The 24,873-nt window shown below is 41.8% G+C and overlaps 1 protein-coding gene and 1 long non-coding RNA gene across 4 annotated transcripts; one reads left to right on the top strand and one right to left on the bottom strand.

The window, feature by feature from the left end:
• Positions 1 to 21: 21 nt before the first annotated feature.
• On the bottom strand, positions 22 to 8,528 carry LOC119088165. Its single transcript, XR_005091762.1, has 3 exons — positions 8,387 to 8,528; positions 1,919 to 1,983; positions 22 to 1,729 (listed from the first exon to the last, which is right to left on the bottom strand). It is a non-coding gene; the product is annotated as an uncharacterized LOC119088165 (long non-coding RNA).
• A 33-nt stretch (positions 8,529 to 8,561) lies between these two features.
• On the top strand, positions 8,562 to 21,419 carry Ccnl1 (cyclin L1). Of its 3 annotated transcripts, XM_028888659.2 has the most exons (12): positions 8,562 to 9,001; positions 9,261 to 9,335; positions 9,800 to 9,909; positions 11,570 to 11,642; positions 15,635 to 15,755; positions 16,675 to 16,739; positions 18,467 to 18,566; positions 18,667 to 18,771; positions 18,857 to 18,998; positions 19,208 to 19,319; positions 19,413 to 19,511; positions 20,631 to 21,419. In XM_028888659.2, the coding sequence occupies exons 4-12, from the start codon at positions 11,620 to 11,622 to the stop codon at positions 20,977 to 20,979; spliced, it is 1,116 nt and encodes a 371-aa protein (XP_028744492.1). In that variant the 5' UTR covers positions 8,562 to 9,001; positions 9,261 to 9,335; positions 9,800 to 9,909; positions 11,570 to 11,619; the 3' UTR covers positions 20,980 to 21,419. The 3 variants fall into 3 exon arrangements, with proteins under 3 accessions (XP_028744492.1, XP_028744491.1, XP_028744494.1); XM_028888658.2 differs by lacking the exon at positions 11,570 to 11,642; XM_028888661.2 differs by lacking the exons at positions 11,570 to 11,642; positions 18,667 to 18,771; positions 18,857 to 18,998; ... (1 more) ...; positions 19,413 to 19,511; positions 20,631 to 21,419 and adding an exon at positions 16,983 to 16,996 and having other exon boundaries at positions 8,581 to 9,001; positions 18,467 to 18,560.
• The last annotated feature ends 3,454 nt before the right edge of the window (positions 21,420 to 24,873 follow it).

Here is a 24,873-nt window from a genome sequence, read left to right as displayed (position 1 = left end):
GGTCATGGACTCTAATACCAAAACTGTAAGCCCCAAATAAACACTATAATTAACTACCTTGGCCATGGTGTCTTATTGCAGCAATAGAAAATTAACAGAGATGCTACTAATACCTAATTTTTGCTCCTTGAGACACAACCATCTGCTGGGTACTTATCAAAAGGTCTTTATAGCTGATGCAGTGGCATATGACTGTAATCCCAGCATTTAAGAGCTTGAAGCAGGAGATATAAATTTGAGGCCAGCATAACCCTGACCAAAACAAACAAACAATCAAAAATAGTTACAGTTGTTAATGTGTACCTTTTGCACCTTAGAAACATCTCTCCAAGAAACCAGAAACATCCCCAAGAATGTTACCATCAAGGCCCTGTCTTAAACCCTGTGGTGGTGGTGGAACACATCCTTAATCCCAGCACTTGAGAGGCAGAGGTAGGTGGATTTCAGAGTTCGAGGCCAGCCTGCTCTACAGAGTGAGTTCCAGGATAGCCAGGGCTACACAGAGAAACCAGTTTCCTAACTTTGATAAATACACACAGATGACCTACTCTTACTTACCCTAAGCAACCTTTCAAACCCCCCTTAGCTGTTTCTAATTGGATTTTGAAATGACGAGCTCTCGAGGTCACAGCTGAGGTATGTATTATGAGGCTCCCACAGGCTTTGCTGCAGACAGACAGACAGCACCTCTGGCACGTGGGTAGAGATGCCAATGGCTGCCAGATTACCTTCCAGGAGCTTAAAGGCTGCTTTTGTTGAAGTGATCTGACTCTTGTTTGATCCTGCAGTTTCTGTTCTGTGCCCTTTTAATGTCAGAGAGGCCCAAATTCCACATCCATACCATGCTAGCCATCTCTGAGCATTCGCTTTAAGTCTTTCTGCTGGGTTATTCCATAAACAACCCTAAACTCTATTCTCTAGAAAGAGTTTTTGGGATTCTCCCCCTCCACGCTTGGCCCCCATAAATAACTCATTTGTCAAACTTGTTTCAGTGATTGTTGGGATAATGCACAGCACCCTGGTTGGAGGACACTGCTCTGGTCACAGTCATGTCCCTAGCTCTCCTTTCCCAATTGTAAAAGTTCTGTAACTATCAGAGGGAACCAGAAGAGCAAAAGTGAACGCCTCATCAAAGTGTGAGGAACTAAATGTTCCTAGCAGTGTGTTTCTGGTTCCGATGGGTTTGTTGGGGATACTGTTGCTTTAACCCTTTCATAGCTATACAATAAAGGTCTATTCCTTAAGCCTTCACATTCTAGCCCCTACCTACCTCCACAGTCACACTAGTCCCAAGTATAACACACTATGTTATGGCAAACCATAATACTTTTGTGTCAGTCTTTCTGTTAAAATGTTACAATTAAATTAAATGTTACAGCAACAACAAAATGTCGGGATAACCTGGGGGTGGAAGCTAGGGAGCTTCTACACTTAGAGACATAAATTAATTCGCTGGTATCTGTTTCTACTCCTGCTCTCTGCTCATTGCTGGCTTCATCTTAAGCTGGTTCTTCTCCAGTGTCAATAAACAGAGCGAAGAAAGTTAGTTGCCTAGGAGTCGACAGAGTGCGTTTAGTACTTCAAGGCTCTGGGTTCAAATTCCAGTAGCACACATAGTCAGTAGCTCTGAGCTCACCCTCTTCTCTGCAATCCAGAATAAGAACTTCTCTCCTTTCCTCTCATGGTTCCAGAAAAAGTCCTGGGGACGGCACACGTTCTGAATCAGTCACTGTGGGGAGATGAAGGTCGGGAGGTATAGCTAGGAACTGGGGAAGATGTCAGCTTCTCCCAAACCACATTGACTAAAAATAGAGATATTGGGTGTCTCCAAGGGAAAACTGGAGAGGGCAGATGGGATTCTGGGGAGGCAACGTGACAGATGGCCACTGTATTTCTTAACACACCCAGCAAACATTACCTCTTCAACTTTGCTTCTGTTTTCTGCCTAAAATGCTCCTCCATATTTATCCTTATGGCAAATGCCTTAAAACAGAAAACAGATCACACAGTTCCTTTCTAACATATTTGCTTTTCACCCCAATTACTTCATCCTTTGACCCTCCCTCCCTCCCTCCCTCCCTACACACACACACACACACACACACACACACACACACACACACACACACACACAGTGGAATGGCTCACGGGTAGAATACTGGCTGCCAGTTGTCCTTTGGCTAACACCAGCACACTATGGCACCACACACATACCCCTCAAAATGTTTATTTTTTGGGATAGAACGAAATTCATCAAGTTTGGTGTAAAGTGCCATTACCCTCAGGCTTGTCATAACCCTGGCAATTCTTTAAGTCATGTATTTTCACTGAAAAGAAAAAAATAATGAGCTGTGGCATGCAGACAAACAGACATCTTATTTGTTTTTAAGGCAGTACAGGAACTGAAAGTAAGCTTTAGAAACTTATATGGTATAAACCGAAGTTCCCAGAAGAGAGAAAAGAGAGAAGCCACACCTGTGTTAACGACTCTAAAAGGTTAAATGGTGGACTAGAACTTTGTGATTTTGGAGAGTTAGAAGGTTGTGGATCCAGAGCCAAATTACCTTGAGCTATACTTAGCCCACTTAATAGTCATTCCTTGCTCAACCACCTGACCTAATATCTTTAAGATTTATTTTATGTTTGTGAATGCTTGACTGCATGGGTGTATGTGCCCCACATGCGTACTTGGTGCCTGCAGAGATCAAAAGTGCGTGGGATCCCCTACAACTAGAGTCACCGGCAGTGCTGGGATATGTAGTGGGTGCTGGGAACTGAGCCTGGGTCCTCTCCAAGAGCAGCCAGTGCTCCCAGCCACTGAGCCACTGTGCTGGAAGTTCGAGAGAATGCCCCATAGAATCTGTCTGCGGGTAAACCTATAGGGTGTTGTCTTAGTGACTGATGTGGGTGGGCCCATATCATTGTGGGTGGTGCCACCCATGGTCTGGTTGTCCTGGGTCCTGTGAGAGAGCAGGCTGGGGAAGGCATGGCTGAAAGAGCCAAGACACTGGAATGCTGAGCTGGCTGGAAGTGAGCAATCTGTGGTGAGAGAATCAGAGAATCCCAGCAGTTTGTGTGCCGTGGAGAGAGCTGACACGATGGTGGTGAGGAACAGCCTGACGTGGAAGGCCTGCACTGCCACCAGAGGCCACAGTGGTGTCTGGGCTGGGCTGCAGATGAAGGCCATGTCTGGGTCCATGGTCTGTTGTAGAATATTATTTTAAGATGTGTTACATTCATTTATGCTGTGGAATATTTAATGATGCAAAGATGTGTTGCATTCTTTTATGTTGCATTTGCTTAATTCTGTGAAGCTGTGTTACTTTGCCTGTCTAAAACACTTGATGGTCTAATAAAGAGTTGAATGGCCAAATAGCGAGGCAGGAGAAAGGGCAGGTGGGGCTGGCAGGCAGGGAGAATAAACAGAAGGAGAAAGAGCAAGAGAATAAGGAGAGTAGGCCTCTAGGGGCCAGCCACCCAGCCACATAACCAGCCATGGAGTAAGTGTATAAGTAAAATATATAGGAGTAAGAAAAGGAAAAAGCCCAGAGGCAAAAGGTAGATGGAATAATTTAAAGTTAAGAAAAGCTAGCAAGAAACAAGCCAAGCTAAGGCTGAGCATTTATAATTAAAAATAAGCCTCTGTGTGTGATTTATGCAGGAGCTGGGTGGCGGCCCCCCAAGAACAAAAGACCATCAAAGAACCAAAAGAGTAAAAGAAAACAACTAACAATGGTCCTACTGCAGCTAGGATCTATGTTGATGTCAGTGGCCTGTGGGCTGCAGATGGGTACTGCAGCCTGAAACCAAGTTGATGTTCTAGGACCACGCTGAACTGGCTCCATCCCTAACTGGCTACCCACAGTGGTGCCAGTGGTGATGTGTGCATGGGAAAGCTGGTCCCCACTCCCTTGCCAGGGTGTCACAGGAGAGCTGGTGGGCTGACAAACTCAGCTACCACCCAGGCCCCGATCTAGGACTTTTGAGTTGGCCCATGCCAATACCTACTCCATCTATGAGCTGCTGGAGTGTGTAAAGGGGCCAGTCCTGCAGGACCTCCATGACTGGGGTAACAGCAGGATATCCAAGAGACTCTAGGAGGGTCCAGTACTGGTGTAGCAGAAGCCAGAAACTATACTAATGACTCATTCCAGTGAACATTCACAAGTAAAGCTGTGTGGGCAAAAGGGTATATAGTGTGTGACACACCACAGCCTCCAGTGTCACTATAATGAATGAGTATTGACTTTTTTTTTGTTTTGTTTTGTTTTGGTTTTTCGAGACAGGGTTTCTCTGTGTAGCTTTGCGCCTTTCCTGGAACTCACTCTGTGGCCCAGGCTGCCCTCAAACTCACAGAGATCCGCCTGCCTTTGCCTCCCGAGTACTGGAATTAAAGGCGTGCGCGCCACCACTACCCGGCTGAATATGTGATTTTTATTCTTTTTTATTTTCTTTTGTGGGGGAGATTACAAGAGTGGAGGGCAGATATGGAAGGACTGGGAAATTAATGGGATTGGGGTGCATGATATAAAATTCCCAAATATTCAATAAAAAATTATATTAACAAAAAAGAAAGCAGGCTGAGCAAGTCATGAGGAGCAAGCCAGTACAAGCAGAACTTCTCCACGGTCTCTGCATCAGCTCCTGCCTCCAGCTTCCTGCCCTGCTTGAGTTCCTGTTCTTGTTGCTTTTAATGATGAACTCTTACAAGGAAGTATGATTTAAAAAAAAAAAAAAAAAAAAAAAAAACCTCTTTCTTCCCCAAGTTGCTTTTGGTCATGGTGTTTCATGTTTCACAGCAAAGGTAATCCTAAACTGAGATGGCCACCTATCTCCAGCCCCTGGCCTGAGGTTCTTTTGACAGTCAAGTACAACTTTAAAAATGTATTCTTAGCAAACCACTGACATCTGCCATCCAAATGATAGGAGTATCAGTCACCGCAGAGTATCTGTAACCTGTAACAGTTTTCCCTTCTGCAGTGCAACCCACCTACCTGCAGTCCCCAAGAATGTATTTGGTAAATGCTTATTTATGACTTTGTTTAGTAACCACTAAACTCTAGTGGATCAGCTTCCATGCTGGAACATACATGAATCTGTGTTCCTGGGTGTCTTAGTATTATAATTGCTATGTTGCAGTGAGAACAGAAACTCAAATGGGATGAGAACCTGGAGGCAGGAGTTGATGCAGAGTTCAAGGGAGCGATACTACTTACTGGCTTGTTACAAGTAGAACCCAGGACCACCAGCCCAGAGGTGGCACTATCTACAATGGCTGGGTCCCCCTAACCTCCACCATCAATCACTAATTAAGAAAATACCTAGTCCTGCCTACAGTCTGACCTTATGAAGGCATTTTCTCAGTTTAGGTCCTCCTTTCTCAGATAACTATAGCTTGTGTCAAGTTGACATAAGACTAGCCAGTACACTGGGTCGTGGACACTCACATTTGGCTCAGAATAAACTTTCTCTTACAACTTCGAAGTTTGGAGTTGTGTTTTTCACTGATAATGTCATGTTGACCTAATATTTCTGTTTAGGCTAATGATAATTCAGGCTTGCATTTTTATGTCTTGAAGTTTCATCTGACTAGTAATTCATCTTTATCAGATTTTATTATCTTTTATACCAAGTTGAAAGAATTGTTCCTTCACTATAGAAAGCTTGATAATTGTATTGGTCCTTGGCATTTTAGTTAAGACCACGTGTAGAATTGTATAAAGTATACAAAGAACCACGACCTCCTCCCCACCCACCTCCAATCCAGAGGATTGGTTTGGTTGTTCTGAAGATTGAACCCAGGCCTCTTGTTATTTTTTTTTTTCCTGTTGAGACAGGGTTTCTCTGTGTAGTTTCTCTGGTGCCTTTCCTGGAACTCACTCTGTAGACCAGGCTGGCCTCGAACTCACAGAGATCTGCCTGGCTCTGCCTCCGAGTGCTGGGATTAAAGGTGTGCACCACCACCCAGCCCTCTTGCTGTTCATGTGCTTAACAAGCTACACTTGTGTTCCTATTCAGTGTATAATTTAATTTCATGTAAAGGGGGTCATTTCATATTATACTGGAACTTCATTTCACTACTTATTTTTATTCATGTGTATGCTTGCCTGAATTTATATACACATGTTGTACAGAAGCCTACAGAGGCCAGAAGGGCATCAGATCTCATGGAATTGGAGTTATATGGGTATGATCCACCAATGTGGACTCTGGGAATCGAACTCAGGTCTTCTGTGAGAGCAGTAAGCACTCTTGAATTGCCAAGACATCTCTCCAGGCCCTGCAACTCCCTTTTGTTCACTTAATAATGTATGTCAGAGGTGCTTCAAACCTTCTTTTACAAAGCCTTACCCAAATTCACCACATTTTGGATCCAAGTGTAGTGAGATATGTCTGTAGTTTCAGCTTATGGAAGCTAAGACAGAAGGATCTCAAATTAGAGATGAGTCCACATAGGATGACCCTTTTCCCAAAACCCAAACAACTAATGTATCACATTTTTAGTTTGTATAGTGTCTTAGGGTAACTATCACTTGATGAAACACACCAAAAGCTATCAGAATTGCTGGGAGGTGGTGGCCCATGACTTTAGTCCCAGCATTCTGGGAAGCAGAGGCAAGCAGATCTCTGTGAGTTCGAGGCCAGCCTGATCTACAAAATGAGTTCGAGGACAGCCAGAGCTGTTACACAGAGAGACCCTGTCTCAGAAAAAAACAAAACCAAACCAAAAAGCTATCAGAATCATGGATTTATGAGGTTTTTGTTTTGTTGAGTGCTGAGATTCAGCTCTCTATATAAAGGAGCTTTTTTGTTTTGTTTTGTCGTTGGTTTTTGGAGACAGGGGTTCTCTGTGTAGTTTTGGTACCTGTCCTGGATCTTGCTCTGTAGACCAGGCTGGCCTCGAACTCACAGAGATCCACCTGCCTCTGCCTCTCATGTGCTGGGATTAAAGGCGTGTACCACTGCCGCCCGGCTAGTTTTGTTTTTTAAGGGGTTTGTTTTGAGAAAATTATTATGTAGCTCTAACTAGTTTGGAACTCCATATGTAGGACAGTCTGATGTTGAATTCAGAGATCCACCTGCCTTTGTCTCGAGATTGCTTGTCCAAACACACCTAGCAAAAATGAGCTGTAAAAATGTCTTATTGCAACAGAGGGTGATGGTGGTGCACGCCTTTGATCTCAGCACTCAGGAGGCAGACGGATCTCCGAGTTTGAAGCCAGCCTGGTCTACAGAGCGAGTTCCAAGACAGCCAAGGCTACATAGAGAAACCTTGTCTTGAATCCCCCACCCTACGCTTCAATGACACAACTGACAAATATTAAGATGTACCTAAATTCCTTGTACTCTATAAGTACAAGGTTAAGACCCTTTTCATCCAGACATTAAGCCTTAAACAAAACAAAGTAACAATTCCCAAACCATGTATTAGGACAAAGATTTTTTTTCTTCTCCCTAGAGGGTATCTCGGAGGATTGAACTAGACTAAAAGACCCTTGGGCGGCCAGAGGTTCCTGAGATGGAGGGAGGAGGATCTACTGCTCCAATGTTGGCGGCTTCAGCTATTTGGGAGATTTAGTGCAGAAGTAAAAACCACAGCTCTTATGCTAAAGAGAATTCAGAAATGTTTTATCCTAGAGCCATTTTGGTCCATGGCCCAGGGAACACAAATTTAAGTTACCCCAAATTCCATGTAAGATGAGAGCTGTGTTTTTTTGTTTTGTTTTTGTTGTTTTTTTGAGACAGGGTTTCTCTGTCCAGGCTGGCCTCGAACTCAAAGATCCGCCTACCTCTGCCTTCCGAATGCTGGGATTAAAGGCGTGCGCTACCACCGCCCGGGCAAAATTGTATGTTTTTTTTTTTTTTTTTCTTCGAGACAGGGTTTTTCTGTGTAGCTTTGCGCCTTTCCTGGAACTCACTTGGTAACCCTGGCTGGCCTCGAACTCACAGAGATCCGCCAGGCTCTGCCTCCCAAGCGCTGGGATTAAAGGCGTGCGCCCCCACCGCCCGAGAGAGCTGTGTTTTTTACGTTGACATAGGTTGAATGTAATAAACCAGACGTCCCTTTCCCGACTCTGTCTAAACTACAGGAACCATTTAGAATGTGACTCCCTGGTGCAGTGAAATCGCCAGGCGTCACGTCCTCACCCTAATTCTATTTTTGGAGCCAGGGATTTTCCGGATTACTGTACACCCGGCGGCGAGGTGAGGTCAGGGCCAGGCCTACGTCTCCCCGGCTACACCCCGACACCCACGCGCGCCGGGTGCTTCCCGGAAGGCGGCGCGCTGCCCCTCCCTCCTTCCCCCCTCGTTTCTCAAAACTGTGAGGCTGCCCCTGTTCGGAGTCACTACGCACACCGCCCAGGGCTCTCGGGGGCCGACCCACCTAGGCGGACTGTCCGGTGCCTAAAGGGATTACCGACCCGGCAGCCCGGAGCCGCCCGGGGAGCCTCCACGCCGATCTCCGCCGGGAGGAGGAACCCGTTGGCGCGCGCCGACGCCGGGCGGGGCGGGGCGGGGCTCGGGGCGCCGGCGCGGTGACGTCAGGGCGGAAGCGCACGCTGCGTGCTGCGGCCTGGAAGCCGGCGGTCACGGGAATATCCGTCGCGCCGAGGACGCTGGTTAGTCTCGCTTTGGGTTCCGGCTGCGTCGGCCGTGCGTGCAGCTCGCTGGAACTATGGCGTCCGGGCCTCACCCGACCTCGACCGCTGCCGCCGCCGCCGCCGCCGCGGCCGCCTCCGCTTCGTCCGCCGCCCCGAGCGCCGGCGGCTCCAGCTCAGGCACCGCGACCACGACGACGACGACGACCGGAGGGATCCTGATCGGCGACCGCCTGTACTCGGAGGTGTCGCTTACCATCGACCACTCGCTGATCCCGGAGGAGCGGCTCTCGCCGACGCCGTCCATGCAGGACGGCCTCGACCTGCCCAGCGAGACGGACCTGCGCATCTTGGGCTGCGAGCTCATCCAGGCCGCCGGCATTCTCCTCCGGTTGCCGCAGGTGAGAGTCCCCGTGGGCGGCCGGGGCCTCCGCCGCGGCCGGGTCTCTCGGGAGCCTGAGCCGGGCGGCGGCGGCGGCAGCGGCGGGAGCTCGGGCGGGCGGGGAGGGAGGGAGGGAGGGGTGCGGGGCCGGCGGCCCGGGCGCTCGGCGGCGGCGGCGGGGGGGGGAAGGGAGGCGAGCGGCCGCACAAAATGGCGGCGGCGCCTGGTGCGGGCCCGCCTGACCCCGGCGCTTCCGTTTCTCCGCTCTTCGTCTGCAGGTGGCGATGGCAACGGGGCAGGTGCTGTTTCACCGTTTCTTCTACTCCAAGTCTTTCGTCAAACACAGTTTCGAGGTAAGCTCGGCGGGGGCGGGCGCGGAGGGAATTGCTCCATCCGGAAGCGGGCAGGAAGGGGTAGGAACCAGCTCTTCCAGCAAGGGAGTGGTTAGCTGGGGCCTTTGTACCCCGTTCCCACCCACAAGGAAGTGCGGCCCTTAGAACGTGCTTCGAGAACTAGAAAATGGATCCCGAGTCCACGTGCGCTGTTACCGGGAACTGCGTTTGCAGGCCCCCGAGCGGCTCTTGGGGGAGTTAGCTCGATTCTGGTCCAAAACTAGGAACAGTTGAGCAATAAAACGGCACGTAGCTGCTAAGGCCCGTGCTGTAAAAATGTCGCCCTTGATTTTGTTTCGCCAAAAGCCCCGTTGTATCCTAGAGTTTCCCTCGAAAAGTAATTTTTGTTAGACTTTGGGCAGAGTTGTTTCCGGTTTAACTTTATACCTCGTTATAAGTTTTGTCCCCTCCGTGGGTTCTTTCAGATTGTTGCCATGGCCTGTATTAATCTTGCGTCAAAAATCGAAGAAGCACCAAGAAGAATAAGAGATGTGATTAATGTATTCCACCACCTTCGCCAGTTAAGAGGAAAAAGGTAAGATTGGCCTATTGAACATAGTTTCTTGCTACTGCTGTTGTACACCAATCATCGAGTCAAAACACTTTTTTTTTCCTTTTTTTCTTCCTCAAGTCAGTACGGATGCAAAAGCAAACTGGCATTAGGTGTTGAAATTCACATAGGAACACTGAAACTTAAACTTTAAGAAACTCAATTAACCAGCTATCTGAAGTTTGTAGAGGCAGTTGCATTTGTGGACAATCGTAGCAGTGCTGTGAAGCCAGTCCCTTGGCTTAAGATTAAACAAGAAAGGGAGTACGGTTGGCTCAAGTGGGAGTGTATTCTGTAAGTTCTTTTTCCCCTCCCCTCTCTGGAAAACTGAAGGCTGGACGTGAAAGTTCTGTAGTTCAAGTTAATATTGTGGCAAAGTTCCGTGTAGGTTGTTACTCTGCTTGGAGCCCCAGTTTCCCCATCAATTGAGGTTGGCTTTTGTTAGAGTACTTCTCAACATTGAACTACGATATATCGAATAATACCGGATCTGAGAGGACTGGAGGATGATAAAGTTTGAAGTCAAAGGGATTGAACAGGTATTTTGTTTTGGTTAGATAACAGTCTCAGTGAGTGGGTTAGAAAAATAACTCATTGAGTTGCCTTCAGATAGGGCTCTTTCTTTATCTGATCTTGTAAGAAAATACAGTCTGAAACCGTATCTTTGAGGTGTAGTGATAATCTGGTAACTATGTGGGCCTCTGTGTTCATCTATGGCAGTACCAAAATTTGTTGCAGGACTCCCTGTTTGTTCTACAGGTGATCCTAAGACAAGCTGATGGATAGTCTTGGTGTAGATTAATTTCTGAGGAATTGTGATTAGTTTGAAAGGAAGTTAGCTGTGAAAAGTAAGTTGTTTTGGGAGCTGGGTGTTGCTTAGTCCAAATGAGTATCATATATAGTCTTCGTTGGTGGTAGTGAAGGTGGTAGCCAAATAAGCAGATAGGAAAGTGAGTTCAGAATGGGTAGCATGGTCAAAATTACTGCCCCGGTTTTGTTTTTTATATAGCTTTTGTTTTGTTCTTTTCTTCATGCTTTTTCAGCCCCATCTTAGTGTGTTCCCAGATACTTCTTTTGTTTGAAGACATTTTTAGTTGTGAAGAAAGTAGAGAAATAGGAGAATTTCAAACTGGTGTTTAGTATGTTCTGAGCTTTTATTTCTATTTAGATAGTGGCTGAAGTTTTTGTTTCTTTCAGGGTGTTTTTAAATGAAACACTGATAAAATAGAAAATTCTTCTCTTTAGTCAAAGGACTCTGCTTTAAAAGGACATTTTCTAGTATATGAGTCATTGAGCCAATTATAATTACATTGTGGCATTTTCCTATGGGACTTGACTTTCCTTCCTTGATTGTCACAATAGGATCATCTTAATTATAAAATTTCAGAATTCAAAATAATCCAATCTGACTGACTTGTATTGGATGTAACTGCATTTTTGGTCATCATTAAAGAGAAATTGATTTTGTTTCAATGTTACTAGTTTGATTATAGCATGAAATTCTTAAAGAAGTTAATTGCATGGAAGCCCCCCCTTTTAAAAGCAGGATATAAGTGTTTCTATGCATTTTACAAGTTTACTCAGACATGTAACTTGTATATGTTATTAACTTCAACTCTTTTTTCCCTTGCAACCGACTATACAGCGACCAGCTACATTTACCAAAGCCTGGGTGATGTGGAGTGGTACATAGAGATGAAGCTGTCGTCATGGCAACAGTGAGTGAAGTATCGAAAATCCCCAAGGAGAAGCCAGTGTTCTGAGAATAGGTCACTGGAATCGGGGACTAACAGGTTGGCCACTGGTGAACCATTTAGAGAAAACAAACAAACAAACAAAAAACTCCTGTTTCTGGTTACAAGCTTTTTTCTTTGCTGTCCAAGTTATTAAAACTATAGCTTAGTAAGGTGTTTTGTGTTCTTTGCATAGTAGGTATTGTTAGAGTATTCATAAATGTTACACTCTTGATTAGTTTGTCTTGAGAATTTTAGTACAATTTGAATGCTAACTAGATTACTGTATGGCCTTTTCAACTACAGGGGGGTGCATGCATGTAGCCTTAAAGTCATTGTAGCCATGGCTACATAAAGATAATAGTAATACCAGTGTCCAGTCCTCAATATGAGATATTTGACTTGCCCCCCCCATAGTTTTTTTCATAGTTTGAGAGCTCTTCAGAATAGCTGAATTTAAAGGAAAAGAAAAGCTATTCATACCAGTAGTTTTCAGATACAATTTGCTATTTATATGTAACATATTCCCAGTGTGTTAAGAGCTTTTTTCTTTAAAGATGTCTGTTCATATCTTTTAAGGTTATGTTACAAGATAAACTTAAAGACTTAACTACTTTTATTGGTGACTGTTGATGCTATTTTCAATGTAAAAGTAAGAATTGGAAGGGTCAGGTCAGTATTGACAATTTATCCAACCAACTGTAGTTTCTTTCTGTGGTTCTGAGGTAACTTCAGTTTGACATTTAAGGAATGTTTCTGTTTACTTCAAAATAAGCACTATAAATTTCTGTGTGTTGAGTAGGAATCCTGTCTCCCTACGTGTGTATTATTAATTACCCATCTGGTTTATAGTGTAGTTCCTTATACTACCAGAGTATCAGTCTTTTGAAATACATGAGACTAACCATGCTTGAACCCCCTATTTCTAAAGTTTTGTCATTCATATGCTGTGTTTCAGGCATACCATAGAAAGTAGCTATCATACAACCTTCTAATAAACAGACCAAGAGTTCCTAAAGATTGAAGTGTGATTTCAGATCAGTTAATGAGCAAAGCCTGGTAATAAAGAATCTTCAGAGGTGGAGTTTGGTAGTTTTGAGTGTTGTCCGTATTCCTGAGTTCTGAAAGATGAGGACTTCACTCCCTCAACTTTAAGTGCCACCTCTTCATCTAGTGCTGATCCAGGATGCTTATTTGATTGGGAGGAAATTCTACCAAGCCTTAATTCAACGGAATGTATTGCTAAAAACATTTCTGTTTGATTGCTTTGTTAATATAAAAAGCTTTTGCTGCTTAAATGCTTTTTCAGAATCTTTGATTACTGATTTATGGAGCCATTTTCTATGTTTTATCATGGTATAAAATGCTTCTGTAAAAGTAGTTGTTAATTTTGTATTCATTGAGCTTGCCTTGATTTATGAGGTAAATTTCTGAGCAAAATGAAGACAAGATTTACAAAGCTGACTTGGAAAAAAATTGGTAGTGGCAAGACGGAACAAGAGCTTAGATGGTTGAGTTGTAGTAAAGTTGGATTGTTTGGAGTTTTAAGATTCAGGTCTCACTGTGTTAGTTAGCTTGGGGTGGCCTGAGATTTATGATCCTTGTGCCTTAACCATTTTACTCCTGGGATTAAACAAAGTCTGTGCCTTTACATGTTCTATGGGATTCTGATGTGGGGAATGTGCTTATGGCAGAGGAGTAACTCTAAGATACTTGTTTAAGCAGAATTAGTGATGAATCCTTAAATTCGGCACCAGTTGGTGTCCACAATTAAAAAATTGTTTACCTGTTTAATCACAGATTTTATTGCCATTTTAAAATAACTAACTATAAAACAGTTTTCTTAGTAACACATGAGAAAAGTGAGAGAGAACTTAGCTTTTGTGAACTATTTGTATAGGGATTTTATTTTATTTTGTTGTTTGGTTTTTCGAGACAGGGTTTCTCTATGTAGCTTTGGTGCCTTTCTTGGAACTCACTCTGTAGCCCAGGCTGGCTTTGAACTCACGGAGATCCCCCTGGCTCTGCATCCCAAGTGCTGGGATTTAAGGTGTGCCCAACCACTACCCGGCTGTATGGGGATTTTAATGGTGCTGTTTACTTACTGTCTGGATTTCAGGGGTTAAGAGCTAAGCTGTGTACAGATAAACTAGAGCCTCTGACTCCTAATACCATTTGAAGGACAACCTTGTAATGCATTTATAAAGCCTGAAAAATCATAAACCCTTACTTACATAGTATCTCTTTGGAGTATGTTTTCATACATACATTGGTTGCTCCCATTTCAGTTAAACTTGACTTTTTTTCTTAAGTGCAGTTTGCAGCTATTGTCCTGATAAAACTGATTCAAAACAGGCCATTGCCCTACTTAACCACCTTAAAATTTCTCACACTTTGAAAATGTAGTAGATATTGAACTTGAAGCAGTCTTGCATCATTACTTGTTACTGTTAATGGTGTTACTTCTGCCAGCTATTAATTATTTAACATAAAGTTACAGAATAACAGTAACTGATTTTGCTTTTAAGTGAAATAAAATATAAAATCCCTTTTTTTTTTAAAAAACTCTTGATAGCCTGATACCAGGGAGGTAGTAATGTACTTCATTTCAGATTTTTTTTTTTCAGTCTTGTGTTAACTCAGGTTGGCCTCAGTTCACCTGTTTAGTGGATGGAGGATGTCCTTGAAGTCTTTATCTCTATATTCCTCTACTCCCACCCCCATATAGTGTTGGGCTTACAAGTGTGAGCTACTACTCCTGGCTCAACATGACAGATTAGATTGTTTTATTACCTTCAAGTGGTTATGCATAAATAGGCTCTTTGTTTCTGAGCAGGTTGTATATTGAAGTATTCAGGCAGTGCATTCTCTAGAGTATAAAACTTGGAACTTGTCTGAAAATGAATTGAATATTTGAGAACATGTTTAAATGATATTCTACCCATATACTTACTGTACAGTCATTAATAGACATGTACACCTTGCTGTTTGAGATAAGAATGTATCCAAAAAACATGCTAAATTTCATAGAGGACATTAGCATTACTTAACTGGCAGATTGTAAGACAAGCCAGATTGTACTTGTCTCTAACATGACCCACTCTAGTGGGTGAGGCAGAATGAGCTCCATAACCAAGACTTTATTTTTTTTAAAAAAGAAACAAACTTACATGATGTACATGAGATGACTTTTTTTAATGAGTGGCTAGGTGTCCCTTCCTTCCCCCAATATGAAAAATGACTTCTGAAAACAGCTGGGGGGGGGGGGGACATTCCCACACCGGCCTTGAATGTGGTTTCTGAGTCTCGTTCCCTCTCTGTGGCCTTCCAGTCTCATAGGATCTGCATTGACTGAGCTGCCTATTTACTCTTAAACCTGTTTTTTTTTTTTTTCTTTTAATATTCACTTGGCAGTTGAGCTAATTTTGGGTTTGTTTTTTGGTGTTTTTTGTTTGGTTTTGTTTTTGTTTTGACCAGGTGTAGGTGATAATTAAGCAGATGGATATTCTTTGTGTATTTGTTTTTACTGTGTTGACCATATTTAGCAAAGGCTTTACACAGAATTTTTCTAGGTCTTTGTTCATATTAGAGCTTTATAGTAAATCTTTCAGGATCACATTGGTTCTTGTCATTGCGGGAAGTTTCTTCTGAGAGGCTGATGAGGTTTGTGCCAATAATGTCTATCACTGAAGTTAAGTGCATAAGTTAAAGAAGAAAAAGTCAGACCTAAGAATATGTGTTTTGTGTGTTGTGTGTGTGTGTGTGTTTTTAAGTTGTGTTAGTTTTAGGCGCTTTGTCTAGTTGCATATAATTAGCATAACTTGGACAGCATAAGATTAATGCTTTAACTTGTTAGCAGGAGTTTAAAAAGCTGGTTTCTGTTGCCAATAGTTGGTTGGAAGGGAAAATGGAGATGCCACAAGTAAAAGGTTTTGGATGTGCAAAACAGTTTTGATTTTATTTCTTACAAACTATAGGACTCCAAGCCCTCTGATCCTTGATCAGAACTACATAAACACCAAAAATCAAGTTATCAAGGCAGAAAGGAGGGTGCTAAAGGAGTTGGGATTTTGTGTTCATGTCAAGCATCCCCATAAGGTGAGTTATAGAATGCAGAAATTACATTTCGTAAGTATTAGGGCTTTGCCTAAAATTTTGACTTATGTGGAGAGTTCATCTGAGTTTTCAAAAGCTTTCTTTTTAGGTGTTGTTTGTCAGTAAAATGGTACTCAAAACAGGCTTTGTTATTTGTAATTGTGTGATCATGAGTATTCTTTGTGGTTAAGTTTTAGTTTTTCCACCTAACAAACTCTTGTGATGGAATTTCTTATGTAAGGATCGAATTGTACATACATGGAGAAACTGGCACGTTAAAGTGTTGAAAATGTTAGCTGCTCACTGTAAACCGTTCATAAAAGCTTTCTCTTGGCTTTCTTTCCTATTGCCCTTCTTCTGAACAGTAGTTGCAAGAATTGGGACTATTGGAGATAGCCAGCTGTGCTCTTAACTGGGTGACGCTGGCTGGTATCTTCAAGTTCTACTTTTGTAAAGTTATAAAATGATGATAATGAGGTCCAGAAACACTTGCCTGAACTGAAGTAGTTATATGTATTTAGTGTGTCTTGCTGGGAGCCAAATGCAAGGCAAGCATTCTATCATTGAGTTATATGTAGCTTTTAAGAAACTTTAGTGTGCCGAGCTTTACTGCAGAAATTAATTGCTGTAAGGGTTAGTATTCTAGAAATCTAGAAAATGTGCTGTGGCCATTGTGTACTCTCAGCATAAATTCTCTCTTTGATGAATGCGAGGGAAAAAAGTTTTGAGCCACCACTTGTATCACATTTTTATAGAATTGAGTAATGTGATAATCCACACTGAGTTTGGTATATTTGACGTTGGCCTATATTTGTAATTGTATGGGAGTTAAAGCTGTAACTAACACTTGATGCTTTATTCATTGACCTCTGCTGTGAAAGAACCACCAATACGCTTAATGTTTTTTTCCTTTTCTCCTCAGATCATTGTGATGTATTTACAAGTCTTAGAGTGTGAGCGGAACCAAACCTTGGTTCAAACTGCCTGGTAAGTTGCTTTTTTACATTTCTTCTTTAGTCAGGAAAACAGAAGCAGAAATAAAGTAAGTTTCATTTTTTTCTTTCCAAAATAATGAAATAAGTTTGTTTTGGGGCATTTTGTTTTTGTTGTTGTTTTTTAACCAAAAGGTAAATAATGCTTATTTCTGCTTCCTGTTTTCTTGGCTTGACTAATTACTTTTAATGGAGAACTCAATTTAACTTTGTTCTTTTTTCTACTCTTTAATTAAAGGGTAGTCCATGATGGTAAGTCATAGAACTCTGCCCTCTGCACTTCAGCCCATGACCTCAGGATGGCCTGATTGGCTAGCCTGCTCTCCAGCCAATCCAGTGCAAGCTCTCATCCGAGATTCACTGAAGTGGTCCATATCCATCTGGCAGCATCTTCTAGTTCTGTCGGGGTGTCAAAAGGATTTGTATATTTGCTTCTAGAAGTAACTATGCATCATGCCTATGTATTTAATGTATACCTGTAACTATCAAAATGAATATTTCATTTTTGATAGATTGTTGTCCAGCCATTATGAATTGTTTTTTTTTTAATTGGGTTCAGTTAAATTTCTACGTGCAGTGTGTATAGCATCCGTTCTACCAAAGGAGGCTACCTTAACCTTGTAGCTTTAAATGGGTACCTGTTGCCATTGTAGGTTACTCCAGCTAGTGAGCCGTTGCAGGCAGTGATACAAGAAGCATATAATTTTAAAAAGAAGTTCATGTTCATGTTATTTAAATATTTTTGAACTTGGGCCTCTGAGATACAGAAAGGGTAAGCAAGGAAATTGTGGTTTAACCATAAGTGATTTATATGACTGTTGATAAACAAGCATTAAATAATTCTGGACTTTCCCAGAAGTAATATCTTTTTTAAATGACTGCCATGCTTCTTTTGGACTCAGTAGATAATGGTAACATTAGAAAAGCCACATTTCTCTAATAAAATGCATGAATTTTTAATGTATTCTGTGCAGCCAAAAAAATATAATACTTTTAACAAGTGTAAGGGTTTTTGAACTAATCCATTTAATTTAATTTCCAGCTCAGGCTTTTTAGCAAATATAAAGTTTTGGGTTTTTTTGTTTTTTTGTTTTGTTTTGTTTTGTTTTTTTTTTTTTTTTTTAGTTAAGGAATTTCATGGGAAAGTTTCTCTAGAAGTTTCAGAAGTTTATTTAATTAAGTTAGATCATTGCTTTTATTTATGCTTAATTGCAAAAAGGTATGTAAACAAGGCCATTATGATGTGTATTATTGCTCACTTCTCTACCTAGATTTTTTTAAGTTTTTTTTTTCTCTTCTAACTGTAAGAGTAAATTGATGGATTCTTACTAAAAATACCTTTTTACCCCTGTTTCTGGTATTGAATTTTTTTTTTTTTTAAAGAACTTGGTTGACACTGCTTTTCACTATGGATCAAGGAGAGATGGTCAGTAACTAATGGCTTGAAGTATTGTTGGAGTGGTGAACTCTGAAACTCATGTCTTCAGAATCATTACCTTTTATAACAGTATGTTGAAAGGATTTTAGGGGTAAGATCTAGATTGCTAATATGGAATTGTTGAAAAGTGCTGTGGGGGGAAGGGTTAGGAACTATTAACGTAGTAAAGATGTGAGTATAAGGAGAAGAAAAAAGAATGAAGTAGATTGAGTCTCCAATTTTGTATGCACCTCAGAACAATTGATTTGCTTATGGACTAAGCTTACAGCTGAAATGTTTTTCAGGAATTACATGAATGACAGTCTTCGAACCAATGTTTTTGTTCGCTTCCAACCAGAGACTATAGCGTGTGCTTGTATCTACCTTGCAGCTAGAGCACTTCAGGCAAGTATACAGTCTGCTGTGTTTTACAAAGTAAATTCTAGGAGTTTTGTTACTTTTGAGAAAAGTGTAAGCTTGAACCATTCTGTTTTTGATGGTTTAGATTCCATTGCCAACTCGGCCCCATTGGTTTCTTCTTTTTGGTACCACAGAAGAGGAGATCCAGGAAATTTGCATAGAGACACTTAGACTTTACACCAGGAAAAAGGTAATTTCAGTTACTGCCTTTGGTGCTGTTTGATGGCATTTCCAAGAATCTAAAGGGAATGCTAACCTGACTTTTCATCCAACAGCCTAACTATGAATTACTGGAAAAAGAAGTAGAAAAAAGAAAAGTAGCCTTGCAGGAAGCCAAGTTGAAAGCAAAGGGATTGAATCCTGATGGAACTCCAGCCCTTTCAACTCTTGGTGGATTTTCTCCAGCCTCTAAACCATGTAAGATACAGTCAGAATTGAATAAAATGGGAGCGCTGGAAGTGTACCTTGTTAGAAAGGTTTGCCGTTGGTCAGTTGCTTAGAGACCATTAAGAAATGGTTACTGGGGTTTTTGGATCTAAGGGTTAGAAATGTAGTACTTTGGAGTGTATTAGGAAATGGTTCTTTGTAAAACCTGTCCTTAATATATTGTCATTGTCTTTTAAAAGCATCACCAAGAGAAGTAAAAGCTGAAGAGAAGTCACCAATCTCCATTAATGTGAAGACAGTCAAAAAAGAACCTGAGGATAGACAGCAGGCTTCAAAAAGCCCTTACAATGGGTGAGTGTACCTCAAAGGCTTGAGTATTCATTGTTAAACCTTTGTGCACTCGCTAAAACAATGTAAACAATGCTGCCTGCATTCTTTTTTTAGTGTAAGAAAAGACAGCAAAAGAAGCAGAAACAGCAGAAGTGCTAGTAGATCAAGGTCAAGAACCAGATCACGTTCCAGATCACATACCCCAAGAAGACAGTGAGTAATGGGTCCTGTGTGGGATGGGCTTAGGGCCTTTGAAGATTGGGGGTGGGCTTCAGGCTAGGAATGAGTGTTTGGGCTTCTTTGTTTGTTTAGCAGGTTTTACGGTATAGCACCAGTTTGCTAGGATTACAAGCATGCTTCAGGATTAGGCTTAACGTAAAGAGAAATAAACTCAAGGACATACTTTGGATGTGTGTAGTACTTTAGGTGTGTGTGTGTGTGTGTGTGTGTGTGTGTGTGTGTGTGTGTGTGTGTTTTATATAATTTATTATCTAATGTACATTGGTATTTTGCCTGCGTGTATGTCTGTTTGAGGGTGTCAGATCATCTTGGAGTTACAGACAGTTGTTAGCTGCCACATGGGTGCTGGGAATTGAACCTGGGTCATCTGGAAGAGCAGTCAGTGCTCTTAACCACTGAGCCATCTCTCCGGCCCTAGGTGTGTGTTTTTAAATATGCATAAGTTGGTTATGCACAGAAGTTACAGGAAAATTTGTAAAAGTCAGTCCTTTACTTTAACTGTGTGGACCCCAGATCAAACTCTGGTCTTTGGTCTTTGGGCTTCGTGGCAAGCCCCTCTACCTGCTGAGCCATCTGACCTTAGTAGTGTGCCTTAATGGCATTTTGTGCATTCTACTCTTGTCTCCGCCATGCCCCACACCCATCCCCTTTCTGAAAAGTGTCCAGAAGATGCCCTGGGGGTATATGTATATAAAGCTGTTTATAACATGAAAACATTCTTTACATTCAGTTTGTTAGAAATGTGACTATTTCATTAGTGTATTAAAAGCCTAAGACTTAGAGTCAGCTTTGTAATTGGCTTGCAGGTTCTGGTGCTTCAGTGGCACTTGATCAGGTGAGAGATAAGTCAGTAAAAAGAACAGTTCTGGAACACATTGGTGACCCTCCCCTCTTTACTGGAATATAGGCATAGGATGTTTTGTGTAACAGTAAAGCTTCAGTTGAGAGAGATCAGCATGGGGAGACTGAGGAACATGTCAGTTAAGCTTTTCATTACTCATAGCTGATTGTTTTGAACTTGCTAATGACCAACAGTTACTAATCTATTGCCAGTAGAAATCATAACTAAACTTGAAATTTTTATTGTCTAAGTTATAATAATAGGCGAAGTCGATCTGGAACATACAGCTCAAGATCAAGAAGCAGGTCCCGCAGTCACAGTGAAAGCCCTCGAAGACATCATAATCATGGTTCTCCTCACCTTAAGGCCAAACATACCAGAGAAGATTTAAAAAGTTCAAATAGACATGGTCATAAAAGGAAAAAATCTCGGTCTCGATCTCAGAGCAAGTCTCGGGATCACTCGGATGTTGCCAAGAAACACAGGCATGAAAGGGGACATCACAGAGACAGGCGTGAAAGATCTCGCTCCTTTGAGAGATCCCACAAAGGCAAGCACCACAGTGGCAGTCGCTCCGGACATGGCAGGCATAGGCGTTGACTTTCTTCCTCTGACACTGCATCGCTTCCTGGTTTTGCCTCTGCAGTGTGATGTATGGACTCAATCAAAACATAAAGCAAACTGATTAGGAATTGATTTATTAAAATTGTCTAGGTCTCTAGAAACACTGAGGACATTTTCTTTGGAAAAGAACTATGGTAAGGTTTTTTGCACATTAAAATGCCCTAGCAGTATCTAATTGAAAACCATGGTCAGGTTCAATTGTACTTTATTATAGTTGTGTATTGTTTATTGCTATAAGAACTGGAGTGTGAATTCTGTAAAAATGTATCTTATTTTTATACAGATAAAACTTGCAGACACTGTTCTATTTAAGTGGTTATTTGTTTAAATGATGGTGAATACTTTCTTAACACTGGTTTGTCTGCATGTGTAAAGATTTTTACAAGGAAATAAAATACAAATCTTGTTTTTCTAAACTGCCTCAAATACCTTATTGATTTAAATTTAAAATATTTTTAATGGTAAGATGGTTTTGCACTGATTTCTGACAGGTGTAGTTTGGGATAAAGTCTTACAGTATGTAGTGGTCATTGTATATATAGGAAAAGCAAATTGGAGTGACCTGATACTGTTACAGAACCACTAAAATACAAAACTGATTTGATCTGAATGTATCTGAAGTTATTTTAAATCTTAAGTATTTGTAATAGGAACTTAGCAGTTGAGCAAACCAAAATCACAGCCTAAAACTAAGACCCATCCATGGAGGTTTTAAGTGTTTTAGCATACCTGGCATTCAATGGTACAACTTAATCTAGGATTGTCAAAATCAGTGAGATCATAAAGTAAAAAACTGATTACAAAGACCTGAAACAATTCATACACAAATGGACATCTGGTATCAACTTACTAGAGGAGGAGGTACATTGGCAAAGGAGAGTATGGTGTGCTACTCAGATGGGTTAATGTTCAAACATCAAGAAGTTCATTGTATTGTGTGTATGGTGGGATAAGAAGAGGAGGCTGCAGGCTTGGTCAAGGCTGGATGAGGCAACCCCAATAGGAGGAAAAGGGTCCCAAGAGCAGGCAGAAGAGTCAAAGATACCCCCCCACACACACACACACAACACCAAGCCTAACAACCACAGGATATATACAGGGTACTTAGTACAGACCCGTGCAGACTCTGTGATTGCCTCTTCAGTCTCTTAGCTCATGTGAGCCCTCCTTAGTTGATTCTGTGTTCTGGTGTTCTGTACCCCTATGGCTCCTACAATCCTTCCTCCCCAACTTCCAGGAGTTAGTTTCCCATTCTCTGCCTAACATTTGGCTGTATCTGTTCCCATCAGCTGCCAGAGGAAGCCTCTGATGGCAATTGGGCTAGGTACTGATCTGTGAATATAGCAGAATATCATTAGGAATCATTTCATTGACTTTTTAAATTTTTATTTTTTGGCTGGTCAGGATTTGTTCTATCCTAGGTCTCTGGGTCAGTCAGCTTCCTATTCCTGACCATCAGGGAGTGTTGGGAGGCATGGGTTCCCTTTTATGGCCTGGGCCTCAAGTTAGACCAGTCATTGGTCACTCCTACAAGCTCTGAGCCGCCATTGCCCCAGCACATCTTGCAGACAGGACAGGTTGTGGGTGGGAGGTTTTGTGGCTGGGTTGATGTCCCAGTCCTAATACAGAATGTCTTTCTTGATTACAGAAGATCTAGCCATTCTGTCAGGTGTAAGATGGAATCTCAAAGTTTTGGTTTGCATTTCCCTGATAGCTACGGATGTTGAACATTTCTCAGCCTTTTGAGATTTCTCTATTGAGAATTCTCTGTTTAGCTCTGTGCCCCATTTTTAAATTGGATTTGTTTTCTTGATAAATAGTTTAGTTCTTATATACTTTGGATATCAGCCCTCTGTTGGCATGGGTTGGTGAAGATCTTTTCCTATTCTGTGGGCTGCTGTGTTGTCCTCTTGACAGTGTCCTTTGCCTTACAGAAGCTTTTCAGTTCCATGAGGTCCCATTTATTAGTTGTTGATCTTTGTGCCTGTGCTATTGGTGTCGTGTTTAAGAATTTGTCTCCTGTGTCAATTCATTCAAAAGACATCTTATTCTGAACATCCGTGCACATAGAATGTGGGTGAGGCCTGTTTGTACCTAAACCTGCATCTGTGTTTAGAGTACTGTACCTATCAGCTCTAAAAGCAGTGATCAATCTTACATAACCTTTTCCATTACTTTACAGATTCATTACTTCATGCCCTTATTGGGGAAAATTGCACACAGGGTCTTAGCCATTTTAACAATAATAAAAAAAGAACACAAAAACCAAACAGCCCCATGATACTGGTCTGGTTAGCTGTAACATGTTAGGGCCCAGTCAGTATATTTCTTTAGTAATCTGGCCCTTTTTGTCTCTACTCACACTTCAATATAAACTATAAAATTGCTTTCAGGCCATTTGTAAAAAGTGTCTATGAAGCAGGCACTTCATTTGTGAGCTTTGGGTGGGAGAGGGGGAGACAAGGGACTCATTGGCGTGCCCTGGCTGTCCTGTAACTCTATACTGGACTAGCCAAACTTGGAGAAACCTATCAGTGTTCCCTAGTGCTGGGATTAAAGTAGTGCACCACTATGCCCAACTGGACCTTAGTGTTTACACTTAGGTCCCAACTCCATGATTATGTTGTATATATGCATATGTTTCAAAATCTGAAAACACCCAAACACCTTTGGTCCTGAGTAGTTGGGAATTTTTGCTTTTTCTTTTTGCCCCCTGTGGACACAAAGTCTCATGTGTAGTCTAGGCTGACCTTGAACTTAGTTCTGCCACAGCTGCCAAGCACTGAGGATAAGATGTTCCAGTACTCCTTGTTAAGATTTTATTTCCAAGTAATTTTAGACAACAAAAATAGAGCAAAAATGCACAGACCTTCACTCAGATTTCCCAATGTTACCATCCCCTCTGTCTTTTCTGATATTTTGGAGATGTCCCTTTATAAATTCTTAAATATGAGTTCCATGTTAAAAATCCACACTATAATTAGCCCAAGTTTAAGGTCTATTGACCTTATGTAACCATAACAATTTTTCATGTAATGCCCCATTTTCTGGTTTGGGATATAATTATGAATAGTGTTTGCCTTGAGTTCTTTGATCATTTTTCTTTCCTTTTTTTTTTCCCCCCCTCTAAGACAGGGTTTCCCCTGTGTAGTCATGGCTGTCCTGAAACTCAGCTCTGTAAACCAGGTTGAACTGAGATCTACCTGTGGCATGTGCCACATACTTATTTAGAAACAGGGTTCTTGATCCTATCTCTCAAATGTTGGTATGTGAAAGACACCCCTCTGGGTCCTGTTTTTATTTTTTATTTTAGAGAAGATCTTGTGTATCCAGGCTGGTACTTGGCTAGCCAAGTTTCCACCTCCCAAGTGCTAGGATTCCAGGCACCTACCACCATGCTCTGCCTTTGTTTTTAATGGACAATAATCAAATATGCTTATGAGGGAGGGTAGCATTCAAATATATGTATACATACAGTGTACAATGACCAGGCCGGGACAACTGGCATGTCTGTCACCTCCTGACCTTGATACCTTTCAGTGGAAGCCAGTTGTTAGTAAAATATTCTTCAGCTTGGTTTTATTTGATACTTACTATGATTAGATTTGGGTTTCGTGGTTTGGGTAGGAATACAGTGGAAATGGGATCAGCTCAGTGTATGTATCATTTTAGTCCATGGTGATTTGCCTCATTAACTGCTGCTGTTAACTAACTTCAATCTCTGGTTAAGGTGCTGACAATGTTCTTTATGAAAACATTTCCCTTTTACCATTACGTATTTTGTGGGGTCAGAATTTAAGATGATATTGTTTATAAATCTGTTTACCTGCATGAACTATAAACCAGTATCTCCTGGACATAACAGGAGCA

The sequence above is a fragment of the Peromyscus leucopus genome, chromosome 6 (genome assembly GCF_004664715.2).
Source record: "Peromyscus leucopus breed LL Stock chromosome 6, UCI_PerLeu_2.1, whole genome shotgun sequence".
NCBI classification, from domain to species: Eukaryota; Metazoa; Chordata; class Mammalia; order Rodentia; family Cricetidae; genus Peromyscus; species Peromyscus leucopus.
Note: the sequence above shows the minus strand (reverse complement) of the source record. Positions and strands in the feature narration are given on the sequence as shown.